Genomic DNA, 17,524 nt, shown 5'->3' on the forward strand with positions numbered 1-17,524 from the left:
GACAGCTCTGAGAATCCCTCCTCCTTGATTTTTGTTTAATATGTCCAGTCCTCCTTGAAAAAGGAGGATCCACCTCTGAAACATTGCGTAATGATGCTACCACCTGACCTCCCAGCTGCAGTGGAGGTCTCTGCTTTTTGGCTGTTTGTTGGACTTTACCAGCGCCCTAAACTGTTCGCAATGACGGAGCTTCATTAACAGTATCCTTGCAAACGGTTGCTGACGTTATGAACTATGTGAAGCATTTGTTATTTGTAAATAAGAAATGGAATACAAGTAGAAATGCAATTTTGTGTCAGTATCTTTATTCCTTGGATTGTCTAAGTGGGAAGGAGGCGTCCCTTCTAACTGACACACAACACCCGAGGTGATTATTTGGTGTGTATTTTCCAATTTATTCATTGACTGTGCCAAGCCTTGCACGCACTGGATATATCTTAAATTTTTTGTATGCCTGCCAGCAAGACGTGGGAGGTGTTTTTGTATTTTTCTTAAACCTGGCACAGAGCCAAATAAAACACTGCGACCGTTGCTATCACTCTGTAACTAGGCTAAGAATACCACACAATAGATATATCTGAAGCTTTACGTATGCCTGCCGGTGAGACGTGAAAAGTATTTATTTTTGTTCTATTTGGTCCTGCACCACGTTTTACACTGTGACCGTTGCTATCACACCATAACTAGGCCAAGCCTGGTGGACATTGGATAAATCTTAAGTTTTACATATGCTTGCTAGTGAGATGTGAGAGGTGTCTTTTTTATTTTTGTTTTATTTGGCTCTGCGTCAGGTCTAACACTGCGACCGTTACTATCACACCGAAACTAGGCAAAAAATGGTGCACACTGTATATATCTGAAGTTTTATGTATGCCTGCTGGCGAGACACAAGAGGTGTTTTTTTTAAACCTGGCGCAGTGGCAAATAAAACACTGCATCCATTTTTGCCACAATGTAACTAGGCCAAGCCTGGCACGCACTGTATATATCTGAAGTTTTCGTATACCTGCCGGCGAGACGTGAGTGGTATTGTTTAATTTTTCTTAAACCTGGCACAGAGCCAAATAAAACACAGCAACCATTGCTATCACATCGTAACTAGGCCAAGCCTGACGCACACTAAATATATCTGAAGTTTTATGCCTGCCTGCCACTGATACGTGCATTTAAAAAAAATAAAAATTAACAAGCGCAGAGCACAATAAACTGTCCTGCGAAAATTCACCTGTAGGAAAAAATAGACAGACACAGGTCTATGCAAGAGAATTATAAGCTGCCTGCTGGCCTGTCTGTCTGTCTAACTAGCTGATATGCTGTTAGTCTATGCACTGTGTATCGTTATGTATATTCTATGCTGTGCTGTGTAGTAGCCCTAACAAGGTCTTTTCGGGTCTTTCCTGCCTACAATCTGATAAGATGCTCACTACTAATGCTGGGTTTACACGTAGCAATAATTTGCCCGATCGTACGATAACGATTTTTTTTATACCGATCAACGTTTAGACGGAACGATATATTGTAAGGAAAAATCGTTTTGTGATCGTTTTGCGATCGCTTAAGCCTATCTCGCACATAGGTTAAATCGGTGAACCACTGTTTACACGGAATGATCTGCGAATTTTTTGCAAACGACAAACGACGATTTAAGAACATGTTGTAAGATCAAAATTAACGATTTTTTCGCTTGCCGTTTGATTGTTCGCTGCATTTACGATTATCGTTCCGTGTAAACGCAGCATAACTGCAGCTAATTCTTCACAGTGCGCAGATGCCTGGCTCTCTGTGAGAATAAGCTGCAGCTGCGGTGGTAGCCAGCCTATTCACAGGGAATCACAAGCTGTGTGCTGTGTTTAATTGTAGCCCTAACAACGGCTTTTGGGGTCTTTCCTGCCTAGAATCAGCTAAAGGCTCTATGACAACAAGCAGGAAATTCCTAGTTCTTACACTCTGAAAGCTCTATATGCTGCTGCATACATATGGTGCTGTGGTTTTGACCCAAACCCACTTTCTGCTGGCAGATGTTGCAGGTAACGGAATTGTCTCTTCTGTCACCTGCACAGAAGAACTGCCACATCGCTGAGCACAGTAGGCAGTTCTTCCAGCTGCCACACTGCTGGGCTCTTCCTGCCTTCTGCCGGGCTCCTTCTGACTACAGCCTTTCAGTACAAGCCCGTACTGCGGCTACAAGCTGCCCCTACCTTGCTCCCCTTACTGCTGTCTCTTCTTTTATGTGCTGGCCAAACATCCGACGCCTTCATGAGATGTCCAACATCTAACGTGTCTGGGTCCAGCCATTCTGATAAACTTAACAGTGAGCACTAGTATATAAAAATACTCCACCCATAAATACTGTATAATGACAGGCTGGATCAGGTAGAGGCCATTACAATAAACAATCAGAGGATAAACAATTACATGCCGAGGCTCATTCGAGCCACTCATGCCTTCCCACAGTCAGGTCTGATGAAATAGTCCCTTGCATCCCTTCTCGGATTTGCTTACTTTTCCTTTCTTCTCCATTTGTCCTGACCATTACAAGACTTCTCCTGGTGATACCTCTTCTCCACAGACAATCATTTTAGGCTCTTTTCTCTTGCATCCTCATCACCTCTGTACAGAGTCTCCATCTGTATTGCTTCACAATGTAACTGTGCTCCCCTCTGTGCCCCCATGTAGTATTTAGGCCAGGTTTGGGCCCTCAAATAGTACTTAGGCCCCCTCAATGCCCTTACATAATAGAAAGGTCCCTATCTGTGCCCTCATATACTAAATAAGCCACCTCTTTGCCTCCATATAGGAGATAGAGCCCCTATGTCCCTGCATATAGTAAGTAGTCCCTCTGTGCTTCCATTTACATAGTGTTAGGCCTTATTTATGCCCACATATAGTAGACAGGCCTCTTTGTGCCTCCATATTGTAGTAAGGCCTTCTCTGATCCCTCATATAGTAGCCAGGCTTTCTGGACATCCAAATAATAGTTAGGCCTTCTATGTACTCCTTTATAAGGAGGGGGTTAGGTCCCCCTGTGCCCCTATATTGTAGCTAGACCTGCTTTGTAACCCCCATATAATAGTCAGGCCCCATTGTTTCCGTATAGCAGTAAGGCCCCTCTGTGCCCATATATAGTAATAAAGCCCCTTTGTTTCCATATAGTAGTTAGGCCACCCTCTGTGCATCCATATAGTAGTTTATCATCTCTGTGCAAGTAGGTCCCCAGTATGTAGTATCCCCCTTGTAGGCATCCCCCTGTAGGTAATCCTCACTGGTAATTAGCTTCCCCCTCAGTAGGTAGTATCCACCATTTAGGCATCTCTCTATAATTATTCCATCTGGCAGTAAACCCCCAACCTCAAAATGTTGTATCCTCCATGAAGTAGCCTTCCCTCTGTCTTTCCCTAGGATTCCTCTGAAGCATTTGAACTTGAGCAACAACAGAATTACGTTAGAATTCTGTGCTTTTGACAGTTTATCTGGATCATTACTAGTATACTATTCACCCTTTTTTTTGGCACCCCTTTGTAGGTAATCCCCAGCTATCTCCCCTCCAGCAATTAGCCCTCCACTCCCACGTGGGCACACAGCACCTATTCTCTTTATATTTAAAAAAAAAAATACATACCTTAAGCAGTCCACCAGTGTTTTATCTTCCTTTTCGTTCTGCAATCACATGAATGATATCACTCATGCAATAGGGAGTTGGTGGAGAAAGGGGTCTCTTGTGGCCAGAGGCAGAATGCTGTCTGCAGCCACAAGAGTGATTGGCACAGCAGGGAGCCAATGGCTCCTCGCTAGGTCAATCACAGTGCCAGATGTAACTGTATGAGCTTAGTAGACTATATGACTGACTGCTTGGGTCCCAGACAGTCAGTGTGCGTGTCTGAATTCTGATTGATTGCAGGTTCGGGGCTGGGGGCTTTAGTGGGCCAGTCTGACATTTGACACAATCATGCACACAAAATATATATTAGCATTTCGACACTTACCAAGTGTTGAGTAAGAGGACTGATGTCTGTACCAGTCCAGATAAAGGTCCTGAGCAGTGCCTGTACTGCGAAATCTTGCATGACACACTGAGCTGTAAGCCTGCCAAACTCTAGATTGCTGCACTGTGATTGATAACATAGGAGTAAGCACAAAGCTCAGAGTGTCCCGCCCTGTATATCATCCTAGCCCTGCAGTTGTCTAGCAGAGAAGCTTAAAAACCCTTAGACACCCAGGAGGACATTTATAAAAGTTCCGCCCGAGGCGTACGCCAGGGAGAAGGTGCAGATTTGCCCCCTCTCCCTGGCATACGCATGTCGTGTCCTCCGCTTTGGTGCATAAAGGCGAGGAGGAGGGCCTCTTAATTAATACGCTCAGGAAAAAGGTATGGGGCCTAATTTGAGACCACCGGTCTTGATAAATCCCTCCCCCGATGCCCAATTTTTTTAAACTAAATTTCACACAGAAACACTTTTTAGATAAAGTCATTTGCACATTTATACATAATTGCCTTTGCCAGTGCCCGCTTAACTATTGCACTTTTTTTTTTTAACTATTATTACGCTTCACTATTAGATGGAATGCTCTTCACTGGTACAGTAACAGATTTCCTTGCAATTGATGCTGTCGTTTACCGCAGTCTTGGTCATCTTCCAACTCTACGAAGTGTTAAACATGACTCAAAATGGTTCAAGGGTTAGTAAGACTTTCTGTTTTACAAGTTTTCATTCACTAAACGCATTATATACCTACTTCATGTCACAAGGATTGCATGGATTTGTGGTTAGGCTAAAGCAGGGATCTGAATCTAAGGCTATGTTCCCACTACGTAAGAGACCGGCCAGTCTCTGAAAAGATCATTCTGGCCGGTTCTTAAGTACTGGCCCGATGATCTATCTGGGCACAGTGTTCTGATGCGGGCGCATCAGCGCGCGCCTGCATCAGAACTTCCCATAGCGCACAATGTAGCAAGCGGCTCGCTTCATTGTGTGAACTGACAGGTCTTTCTGCGGCTTCAATTCACTGAATTGCGGCCGCAGAAAACTGACATGTCACTTCTTTGCGGCGCCGCATGGGATCCCAGACTGTCCCGCTTCGGCCGGGATCCCATACAAGAATAGGCAGTGTTCCACCCTGTACAAAGTACGGCCAATTTTGCCGATGGCGTACTTTTAAATAGTGTGAACCTAGCCTAAGGCTGGATCCTAACTATTGGTGAGTGTCTGAACACCAGATCCTGATCGATCAAAACTTCTCACATTTCTGTAGGCCATGTCAAAAAATTTTCAGTAACATGACCATTTAAACATGAAGAAGAATTTTTGAATTGTTCTTGTTTTGTAAGAATCATCTCATAGCATGTTTAGCGAATTTGTTAAAAGAATCCATAGGCAACTATAAACCTGACAGATGCCAAAAGAGTGTTCTTATGGCATTTGATGGACATGTGTACAGTCATGGCCAAAAGTTTTGAGAATGACACAAATATTATATTTTCACATGATCTGCTTTTTATGTGTGTTTGTCAGATGTTTTTATCACATACAGAAATATAATTGCAATCATATTATGAGTAACAAAAGCTTATATTGACAGTTAGAATGAGTTAATGCAGCCAATAATGCAGTCAATATTTGCAGTGTTGACCCTTCTTCTTCAGGACCTCTGCAATTCTCTCTGGCATGCTCAATATACTTCTGGACCAAATCCTGACTGGTAGCAGTCCATTCTTGCACAATCAATGCATTTTGTCAAAATTTGTTGGTTTTTGTTTGTCCACCATCTCTTGATGACTGACCACAAGTTCTCAACGGGATTAAGATCTGGGGAGTTTCCAGGCCATCGACCCAAAATCTCTATGTTTTGTTTCCTGAGCCATTTAGCTATCACCTTTGCTTTATGGCAAGGTGCTCCATCAAGCTGGAAAAAGCATTGATGGTCACCAAACTGCTCTTGGACGGTTAGGAGAGGTTGCTCTTGGAGGACATTCTGGTACCATTCTTTATTCATGGTTTTGTTTTTAGGCAAGACTGTGAGAGAGATGACTCCCTTGGCTGAGAAGCAACCTCACACATGAATGGTTTCAGGATGCTTTACAGTTGGCATGAGACAAGACTGGTAGTAGCGCTCACCTCGTCTTCTCCGAATAAGCTGTTTTCCATATGTCCCAAACAATCGGAAAGGGGATTCATCAGAGAAAATGACTTTACCCCAGTCCTCAGCAGTCCACTCCCTGTACATTTTGCAGAATATCAGTCTGTACCTGATGTTTTTTTCTGGAGAGAAGTGGTTTCTTTGCTGCCCTCCTTGAGACCAGGCCTTGCTCCAAGAGTCTCCGCTTTACAGTGCGTGCAGATGCACTCACACCTGCCTGCTGCCATTCCTGAGCAAGCTCTGCACTGCTGGTAGCCCCATCCCGAAGCTGAAACACTTTTAAGAGACAGTCCTGGTGCTTGCTGGTCTTTCTTGGGCACCCTGGAGCCTTTTTGGCAACAATGGAACCTCTCTCCTTGAAGTTCTTGATAATTCGATAGATTGTTGACTGAGGTGCAATCTTTCTAGCTGCGATACCCTTCCCTGTTAGGGATGACTGTACGTGTTTCTTTAGAGATAACCATGGTTAACAGAAGAGAAACAATGATGCCAAGCACCAGCCTCCTTTTGAAGTGTCCAGTGGTGTCATTCTTTCTTAATCATGACAGATTTATCTCCAGCCCTGTCCTCATCAACATCCACACCTGTGTTAATGGAGCAATCACTGAAACGATGTTAGTTGGTCCTTTTAAGGCAGGGCTGCAATAATGTTGAAATGTGTTTTGGGGGATAAAGTTCATTTTCTAGGCAAATATTGACTTTGCAAGTAATTGCTGTTAAGCTGATCACTCTTTATAACATTCTGGAGTATATGCAAATTGCCAGTAGACTTGGTAAAAATTAATATTTGTATGATTCTCAAAATTTTGGCCATGACTGTACATTGGTATTCCTTTTTTCTTATTATATTGAAAGGAACAGGAGCACCATTCATTTGTATGTGCTCCTTTTGCATGTATTCTTTCAGTGTTCCGGGTTTTTTTACATAAAAAAATTTAAGTTCACATTCGTCTGCAAATTATTAGTTTTCATTAGTTTTATCACTAAGCATGCGCAGAAAAAGTGAGAAACCAAAGAAGAAAAATAAACTGAACTGCAAATGGTTGCTCACTGATGCAAACTGATGCTGATTGAATATTAAGTTAAAAATCTAAATAAAATCACGTTTTTCCTTTCTTTGGCCTCCTTTCTTATCTAGATCCATATTTTGTCAATGCAGTGGAATGGAAGGATCATGTTTATTTCTTCTTCAGGGAGATAGCAATGGAATTCAACTACTTTGAAAAGGTATATATGTCTGCACGTTGTTCAAAATTGTGCATTGCCCCCCACTAAAGCAAGTATGTGTAGAGAAACAAGAAATCCATCTTACTGTTGTGACAAAGGGGTAAAGATCTTCCAAGTGGAAACTTATTCATGTTTATCTACACTGAAGAGCAGAGTTTCTCATCTCCAGTCCTCAAGTACCCCCAACAGGCGGTGATTTGAGGAATTCCCCAGTTATATATTTTTGGTCAGTAGTAGTGATGAGCGAATAGTGAGATATTCGAATATTCGATATTTGTACGAATATCCTGCGAATGTTCGAATATTCGATCGAATATTCGATCCCATAAAAGTCTATGGGAACAAGTATTCGATTTGTGAAAAACATCTATTTGACCATTTGGAGGGTGAAACCGGAAGCTGGGGGATTTGAACGCTTATCGAATATTTATCGAATATTCGCGGGATATTCGTACAAATATCAAATATTCGAATATCTCACTATTCGATCGAATATCTATTCGATCGAACAGTATTCGCTCATCACTAGTCAGTACATCAAGTATCACCACAGGTGTTCCTTATATGGGATATCCTGAAATGATGACCTATTTGGGGTACCTAAAGTGATATTGTCCCCCCCTTCCTTTACTCTGGCTTCAATTCATCAGTAGACAGTGTCACCTAGGCGGGGGATTCAAAGTATTTGGGCCCCATCTCCCTGTTAGAACAGAGGGCCCAACTGCTTAGAAGCCCCACTTAGGCGACACTGTCTACTTATGAAATGATTTTTACAGCAGAAAGAAGGCACAGACAAGTTTTATAGCGGTATATATTATATGTGCAGCATCTAAGCTTGTGTAAGGAGCAGAGAACCGCACATAGAGTAAGTGGGTGACAATATAACATTAAGGACTGGAGTTGAGAAACACTGCTGTAAAATGTCATATGGTAATGGTATGGTAATCTTAGTTAAATATTAATGTGAGACAGAAATTCCTTGTAGTGAAGTTGAAGAATGCCCTCCAAAATACGTTTAGAAATCAATAAGCTTCATTAAATCATATTGTTAAAATCGGCAATGCAAGCAATATGTGGTAAGGTCAACGCGTTTCGCGCATGCGCTCTTAGTCTTGATCTAATGGTTAGCATACAAGCACATGTTTAAAAGCAAGTTACAGCCAATGGAAGCATTCACAGTAAAAGTGTTGCCAATGAAGCAGGTAAGTGCAATTAGCAATTAGACTATAAGCATTGGTATATGGACCTTACATTGGTATATGGACCTTATATTATATTATATATTATGTTCTGCCCAATGTGGACATGTATCCGCAGATGAAGAATCTTAAATAAACAGCGAGTGTTCTATATACTTCATGTTACATATTGCATTCAATAATTATAGATTAGTAAATAGATATGAATAACGCATAGTGTGAACAGTAGTGTGTATTGCTAAATATGAATGGAGACAAGGTTTATTGTAAATTGACAATAACAGATGGTGCGTAATATGTCTAAAGCTAGAAGTTACATGTAAAATCATAACATATATATGTAACAATCATTGTTAGGTGCATGATACAATAGAAATTTGTAAGTTTGTGTACTAAGTTTGTGTGAAACTTGTGTGACATGATTAATTGGTCAATATGTGCATAGCACAATGAATTATGGTATGCAATAATAAACAGTAATGATAATGAAGCAAAAATGATAATAAAAATAATAAATATATAATCACCAAAAAGTGAATTAACCCCTTAAGGTCAAAACCAATTTTCGTTTTTGCGCTTTTGCCTTTTCCACTTTATGTTTAAAAGTCCAAAGCGCTTTCATTTTTTCACCTAGAGACGCATATGAGCTCTTATTTTTTGCGACACCAATTGTACTTTGAAATGACAGACTTTATGTTCCCATAAAATATGCTGCGAAACTGGAAAAAAATTATTTGTGCTGTCAAATCGAAAAAAAAAAAAGGAATTTGTTTTCATTTAAGGGAGTTTCGTGTTTATGATGTTCGCCCTATGGTAAAACTAACTTGTTATGCATGTTCCTCAAGTTGTTACAATTACAACAATATGTAACTTGTATAACATTTATTTTATTTGATGGCTTTTAAAATTTTTTAATCTTTTTTAAAAAAAAATGAAATGTGTTTAAAATTGCTCTATTCCCATTGTTAAAACGTTTTTATTTTTTAGTCATGGTGTCATTTTTGATAATTTAATAGCTTGGGCAATTACACACGTGGCAATACCAAATATGTTTATTTATTTGTTTATTTATTTATATTTATAAAATGGGAAAAGGGTGGTGATTTGGACTTTTATTAGGGGAGGGGATTTTTTTATTAATAAAAAAAACTTTTTTTTTTTACTTTAACTGAAATCCCCCTGGGGGACTTCTATATACACAGTACTGATCTCTCATAGAGATCAATGCTATGTATATACACAGCAATGATCCATGAGATCAGTGATATATTGCTCTGGCCTGCTGCAAACGAGAGCAATATATTGCTGAGCTGGGATCAGCGTCTGTGCGATGCTGAGGCCCGGCCAGAAGAAGGCATCTCCCGCGGGGGGGAGGGGGGAGATCTGTCCCACTAGACACCAGGGACACCGGGAGCAAAGCATCTAAATGCAGCTGTCAGGGGACGCTAAGGAGTGAATTTATATAGTGGTAAAGAAGGTTGTTCTTATAATTCAAACCAAGGGGGATTCTGGTGTTTAATTTAAAATTGCATTTGATTTCCTTATTAAGGAGTTGTTTCTGCCGATCTCCCCCTCTTGGGGAGCTGTGTATCTGTTTGATACCATTGAAAGAAAAAGAGGAGATATCCCTGTGATGTACTTCAATAAAGTGTTTCACTGCTCCAGAGCAGCTAAGATTATTGTTTTGGATTTTTTATATGTTATGTGTGCACTAATTCTCCTTTTTAATTTCCTTATTGTGCAGCCTATGTACTTTAACCTGCGCATTTCACATTCCACTATGTATATAACATGATCAGTTTCACAATTAATAAAATCTGTGATGTTGAATTTTTCTTTTTTATTTTTGCTGTACTGGCACAAATTCAACGGGATAAACCGCATTTATAATTGCCTTTAGGTTTCCTCCCTGCATTTGTGTTAGTTTCCAATGAGGGTAGGGTACTGGGGGATAGATCATCCCGTAAAGTACGTCCCCTGCGTGCTACACAACGTATTCCTCTGTCTGTTATTTCGCTGAGCAATGCATCTTGTCTCAGTATATAAACATTAAGTTGTAAGAGTTTTGTAATTTCTTTATATTCCAATAAAAAGCGAGTAGAGAATGTAATTGGTATCTGTGATGTTGTCTGTGATGTCGTTTCTTCCTTGTGTTTGTTTGTCTTTAATAGGTCTGATCTATTTTTGGTTTGTACTATCTTCTGTGCTCTTTCCAAGTGATGTTTTTTACAGCCCCTTTTTCTCATGCGTGTGCAAACTTCCTCGGATTGAAAAAAGTATGTTTCTGGTTGAGAGCAGGCTCGCTTGATACGTGTGAGCTCGCCCACTGGTATAGCCTTCACTGTATGCAGGGGATGATTACTCTCTGCATGCAGGATCGTGTTTCCAGCAGTAGGCTTGCGAAACAGGTGTGAACTGTGCCTGCTTTCGTGTGAGCCTCCAAAGTAGTTTCAAGAAAAGAAATGCATGTTGCATGTGTTGTGTGATTAAATTTCAAATTGTTGTCATTGGCATTACAGTATTCAAGAAAATCCGTCATCTCTGCTTCTCCCCCCAGCCATACGATCAGCACGTCAACAATAAAGCGACTGTACCACCGTATGGCAGGGAAGAATGGGCTGGAATGAGAGAATATGAATTTCTCCTCCCACCACGCAACAAAAAGTCCAGTAAGGGTGGGTGAAAATTTGGCCCCCATAGGGGCGCCCCTAATTTGTAGAAAGAATACATTGTTAAAGGATAAATAATTATGTTTGAGGAGGAAAGATGTTACATCCAAAATATATTCTTTCAGCTCACAGCTATAATTACTATATCTGTATAAGTGATAAGTCAGGGCCTCTAAGGCCTGATGGTGGGGTATGGACAACGCTGTTATATCGCAGCTAAGCCACATATTTCCCCTAGACCATTTGATTTTATCGAAAACTTTCAAAACTATGCCACTGTCTTGAAGATAGCCAGGTACCCATTGTACTAAGGGTTGTAAGAGATTGTCAACCCATTCACACAATTTTTCTCCTAATGAGCCCACCCCCGATATTATTGGGCGATGGGGTGGGGGTAAGACCTCCTTATGCACCTTGGGGAGTCCATAGAAGGTGACGACCCTGGGGAACTCCGGGATGAGACCTGCCATGTCTCTATCCTGAAGTATACCCAAAGCCACCCCCTTTCCCACCACTGTGCACAAGTACTTGAAGTACTGGGTAGGATACCCCGCAAGTTTGTGATTACAAGTATTGTCATCATGTAAAATTTCATAAGCCAACTTAAAGTACAAATCTCTGTCCATAACCACTATTTTGCCCCACTTGTCCGCCATTTCTATAATTAACTGTGGATTATTTTTAAGGGCACGTATGGCTTCACGTTCTCTGGAGGTAATATTGGACGGAGTTAATGAGAATTTAATTATATCGAAAAGTTTGCGGACGTGCCTCTCCATGGCGAATTGGAAATCGTCTAAGCCTGGAACTCTTGACTGTAAGGATAAAATTTTGAGTTAGAATGATTAGCTGGCATGCTATGTATACTTTCATCCATAAACGAGCTCCCCTCGTATTCCATGTTGTGTAACTCCACCAATCCAAGTTGTTGCCTGAATGCAAGATTTATGAACTTATTAGTAGTAATGAGTGAGTACTAAAATTCTCGGGTGCTCGTTACTCGAGACGAATATTTCCCGATACTCAAGTGCTCGTTTCAAGTAACGAACCCCATTGAAGTCAATGGGAAACATGAGCAATTTTGCAGGGGACCAAAGCTCGGCAGAGGGAAGGTCATGTAAAAACCTGTCAAACTCAGAAAATGATGGAAACACCACGGAAATGGACAGGAAACAGAAGGGGCAGCATGCATGGATGCCTCTGAGGCTGCCTAATCGCATTATTTCGCCAAATTATGGGCAACAGTATGGCAGTGATAACACATTGAAGAATTAAAACAGAGGTAGCATATGAACCACCCCAGAATTGAGCCTGACATATAATGGCAGTGATAACACAGGGAACCATTCAAACACAGGTAGCATATGGACCACCTAAAAACTTAGCCTGACACCACTGACCCAGACCAAGGTGTACAATGCAATTATCCAACAAAAATAGCCCGATTATGGCTAGATGTAGCCTCACACCCTCATGCAGTTGTGAGTGAGAGGCATATCATTGGAGGTAGGGACGAAGAATAACAATACAGTCTTCTTCAGAGGCTCCGAAATTTGAACGAATACACTTTTATTCCTTTAAAGAGCATCTAAGAGAGGGCAAGTGCGGTAGCCTGTCTATTAAAAAGACCTGGTCAATCCTGCCTTGAGTTTGACTCTTAGTTTGAGTTTGAATTTGAGTTTGAATTTGAGTGGCTCAGTGGTTGGCACTGTAACCTTGCAGAGCTGGGGTCCTGGGTTCAAATACCACCAAGGCCAACATCTGCGTGAAGTTTGTATATTCTCTCCACGTGATCACCTGTTCACACTGCTGTGGTTTTAATAGCGGTGTACCGTGAGGCCCAGTAAGTTGCGAGAAGAAGCTAGGGAGTTAAAGTCTGTGGTGTGCTTTAAAAATAGAAATTTAACATTTAAAAAAAAGACCATAAAGTGCCCGTTACCGTCCTTTAGATGAGGCAGGTGTGAAACCTCCCAAAAATCAGGCCTGACACAGCATGGCAGTGAGGACCCAGAGAACCATTAAAAGTGAGGTAGTAAGTGAGCCTCCCAACAATTATGCCAGAAACAGCATGGCGGTGAGGACAGAGTGACCCAGGTAGAAGCTGTAGCAGATGAGCCTCCCAACAATTATGCCAGACAGAGCATGGTGGTGAGGACAGAATGACCCAGGTAGAAGCGGTAGCAGGTGAGCCTCCCAACAATTATGCAAGACAGTGATGATGCTACCAGCTGCACTGATGACCCGCTCTGACAACATGCTAACGGCAGGGCAGCCCAGCACCTCCAAGTCAAACTCAAAAGCAAATCAGCGGTGGGGAGAAGTGTTGAGTCACATCCAAACTCACTGCTAATTGCCCTGTGTAAGAGGATAGCATATACTATATAGCTGCAGTTATCCACAGATATTATTCAACATATATTTTCTTATTTCTTCATTTCTTAATATAGTCACATCAAAGCTCACTGCTAATTGCCCTGTGTAAAAGGGTGGCATATACTATATTCCTGCAGTTACCCACAGATTGTATACGTTGGTATTGTCAGCAAGGTACTCCCTCACCATCTTTCTGAAGGCCTCCCGCCTACTCTGTCTAGACTGGGGACGGGTGATAAAGTCTTGCTGGGGTGCTATGAAACTGTCAAAAGCCTTGGAGAGTGTTCCCCTGCCCCTTGACAAGCTGCCTGCTCCACCCCTCCTCTTCCCCTCTTTTTGGCCCACAGAACTACGTCCTCTGGCGCTAGTGGTGTCAGATGGCAAGTAAATTTTCAGCTTCTGCACCAGGGCCTGTTGATATTGATTCACTCTCATACTGCGTTCCTCGGCAGGAATGAGAGTGGAAAAGTTCTGCTTGTACCGAGGGTCCAGGATGGTGAACACCCAGTAATTGGTTACATAGTTACATAGTTAATACGGTTGAAAAAAGACACATGTCCATCAAGTTCAACTAAGGAGGGGATGGATACAGGGAAGGGGGAGGGGTGATAGGTCCTATACATATGCATTTATATTATTTTGCTCTAAGAACTTGTCTAGGCCGGTTTTGAAGCCCTCTACTGTTGTTGCTGTGGCCAGATCCTGTGGTAGACTGTTCCACAGATTTACAGTTCTCATTGTAAAGAAGGCTTGTCGCCTCCGGAGATTGAACCTTTTTTTCTCCAGGCGGAGGCAATGCCCCCTTGTCTTTTGAGGGGGTTTTACCTGGAACATCTTTTCCCCATATTTCTTGTAGGGGCCATTTATATATTTAAATAAATTACTCATATCTACCCTCAAATGTCTCTTCTCCAGACTAAACAAATTTAATTCTTTTAATCTCTCTTCATAACTAAGATGCTCCATTCCCCTTATTAGTTTAGTTGCCCGTCTTTGTACCCTCTCCAGCTCTAGAACATCCTTTTTATGAATCGGGTTCCAAAACTGGACAGCATACTCCAGATGAGGCCGCACCAAGGCTTTATAAAGCGGTAATATTATATCCCTGTCCCGAGAGTCCATGCCTGTTTTAATGCATGACAATATCCTGCTGGCTTTAGAAGCAGTTGACTGACATTGTGTGCTGTTCTGTAGTCTATTATCTACAAGTACACCCAGATCCTTCTCCATCAGCGACTCTCCCAAAGTAACTCCCCCCAGGACATATGATGCATGCGGGTTATTAGTACCCAGGTGCATAACTTTACACTTATCCACATTGAACCTCATTTGCCAAGTGGACGCCCAAACACTCAGAGTGTCTAAGTCATCCTGTAACATCTGCACATCCTCCATAGACTGTACTGTACTATAGAGCTTGGTGTCATCTGCAAAGATAGAAACATTGCTGTTAATTCCATTCTCAATATCATTAATAAACAAGTTAAACAGAAGAGGGCCCAGTACTGACCCTTGGGGTACACCACTTATTACCGGGGACCATTCGGAGTAGGAATCATTGACCACCACTCTCTGGCTACGATTATTAAGCCAGTTTTCAATCCAGTTACACATTAAACTTTCCAAACCGATAGACTTTAACTTACCCATCAGACGTCCATGAGGAACTGTGTCAAACGCTTTGGCAAAATCCAGGTACACGATATCTACAGCTGCGCCCCCATCCAGGCTTCTACTCACCTCTTCGTAGAAACATATCAGGTTGGTTTGACAGCTTCTGTCCTTAGTAAAACCATGCTGGTTATCACTTATAATACTATTAGCCACTACATATTCCTGGATGTAGTCCCTTATAAGTTTCCCCACAATGGACGTTAAGCTTACGGGTCTATAGTTACCTGGGGAAGTTCGAGAGCCCTTTTTGAAAATGGGCATTACATTTGCCTTACGCCAGTCCCTCGGCACAATACCAGTAAGCAAAGAATCACTGAATATTTCATACAAGGGTAAAGAAATTACAGAACTGAGTTCCCTAAGAACTCTGGGGTGTAATCCATCAGGCCCTGGAGCTTTGGTTACATTGAGTTTATTTAATATATCTTGGACCATATCTATAGTAAACCAGTTCAGTACATTACATGTGTTAGCAGCACTGGCCCCACCCACCTCAGTACAGGCCCCACCCACCACAGCTCCACCCTCTTTTGTATATACAGAACTGAAGAAGCCATTAAGTAACTCAGCTTTATCCTGATCCCCATTTATTAACTCCCCGTCACCATTATTTAGGGGTCCTACATGCTCTGACCTTGGTTTTTTTGCATTCATATATTTGAAGAATTTTTGGGGGTTTCTTTTGCTATCTATAGCTACCTGCCTTTCATTGTGAATTTTTGCTGCTTTGATTAAATTTTTACAGGTTTTGTTGACTTCTTTGTTATGTTTAAAGGCTAAAGCTGACCCCTCTGATTTGTATTTTTTGAATGCCCCTTTTTTCTCATTTATAGCCCTTCTAACCTCGGTTGTAAGCCATGTGGCATTGGATTTTAACCGTTTATATTTGTTACCCATAAGAATATATTTGGCAGTGCAGTTATTTAATGTGGATTTGAAGATTTCCCATTTATTATCAGTATCAGTATGTGACAGCAGCCGCTCCCAGTCTATGCCCTGAAGTTCAGCCCTTAACCCAGGAAAATTGGCCCTTTTAAAATTAAGAGTTTTTGCCCTCCCAACATGTTTTTCTTTTCTACACTTTAAGCTTAAAGTCACTATATTGTGGTCACTATTACCCAGGTGTTCATGGACAGTGACATCGTCAACCAGCTCAGTGTTGTTAAAAATAACCAGATCCAACAAGGCATCACTTCTAGTTGGCTCCTCCACAAACTGGCCCAGAAAATTATCCTGCAGTAGGTTAAGAAATTCCCTCTCCTTAGTGGTTTTAGCTGAACCGTGACCCCAAAATATATTTCTGGGTAGTTGAGGTCCCCCATTACCACTACTGTCCCCTCCCGGGCAGCCCGCTCTATTTGTCTATTCAACTGGCCATCTACCTCCTCAGTAATATTGGGGGGTCTATAGATTGCACCAAGAATAATTTTTTCACTCTTTACCTCCTTCTGTAGTTCTACCCACAATGCTTCCACATCATCACAGTCATCGCCCACTATTGCATCTTTTACACTCACTTTAATATAATTTCTGACATACAGACATACTCCTCCTCCCCTTCTGCCCACCCGGTCCCTTCTGAACAACTCAAATCCCTGAATATTGACAGCCCAGTCATGTGAGGTGTTGTAAAAAAAATTTTTTAACCCGAGGGTCACTGGAAAGACAGCCTAACATAGAGTCAGCCATGTGCGCAAGGGTCCCAACACTAAAGAATTCCCTCTCCTAAATAGGCTGACTCTCAATTTCCTCCTCCTCCTCCACCAATTCCTCCTGTTTAGGCCATACACGCTCAACAGATAGTCATTGAACATGGGTACCTTCTTCAGTCACGGCAGCAGTCTGCTCCTCTTCCTCCTCCTCTACTTCATGCTGAGAAGCAGATGTGAGGGTGGGCTGGCTATCTAGTCACTGGAAAGACAGCCTAACATAGAGTCAGCCATGTGCGCAAGGGTCCCAACACTAAAGAATTCCCTCTCCTAAATAGGCTGACTCTCAATTTCCTCCTCCTCCTCCACCAATTCCTCCTGTTCAGGCCATACACGCTCAACAGATAGTCATTGAGCATGGGTACCTTCTTCAGTCACGGCAGCAGTCTGCTCCTCTTCCTCCTCCTCTACTTCATGCTGAGAAGCAGACGTGAGGGTGGGCTGGCTATCTAGCGGCGGATGTTCTTCCCCCATCTCCTGAGACAAAGGCTGAGCAGGGAGGTTTGAAACAGACACAGCAGCGGGATGGTGAGGCTGA

General features: G+C 42.0%; 1 protein-coding gene across 6 annotated transcripts in view; it reads left to right on the forward strand.

Annotated features, from left to right (window-relative positions):
• SEMA6B (semaphorin 6B) overlaps nt 1-17,524 on the forward strand; it is a 683,939-nt gene that overhangs the window by 435,865 nt on the left and 230,550 nt on the right. For all 6 annotated transcript variants that reach the window (XM_069964532.1, XM_069964533.1, XM_069964531.1 and 3 more), the window contains 2 exons: nt 4,558-4,677; nt 7,274-7,362. In XM_069964532.1, coding sequence (XP_069820633.1) covers nt 4,558-4,677; nt 7,274-7,362 — 209 coding nt within the window. The remainder of the gene's footprint in view (nt 1-4,557; nt 4,678-7,273; nt 7,363-17,524) is intronic.

Source organism: Dendropsophus ebraccatus, chromosome 3, assembly GCF_027789765.1.
Source record: "Dendropsophus ebraccatus isolate aDenEbr1 chromosome 3, aDenEbr1.pat, whole genome shotgun sequence".
Classification (NCBI taxonomy): domain Eukaryota; kingdom Metazoa; phylum Chordata; class Amphibia; order Anura; family Hylidae; genus Dendropsophus; species Dendropsophus ebraccatus.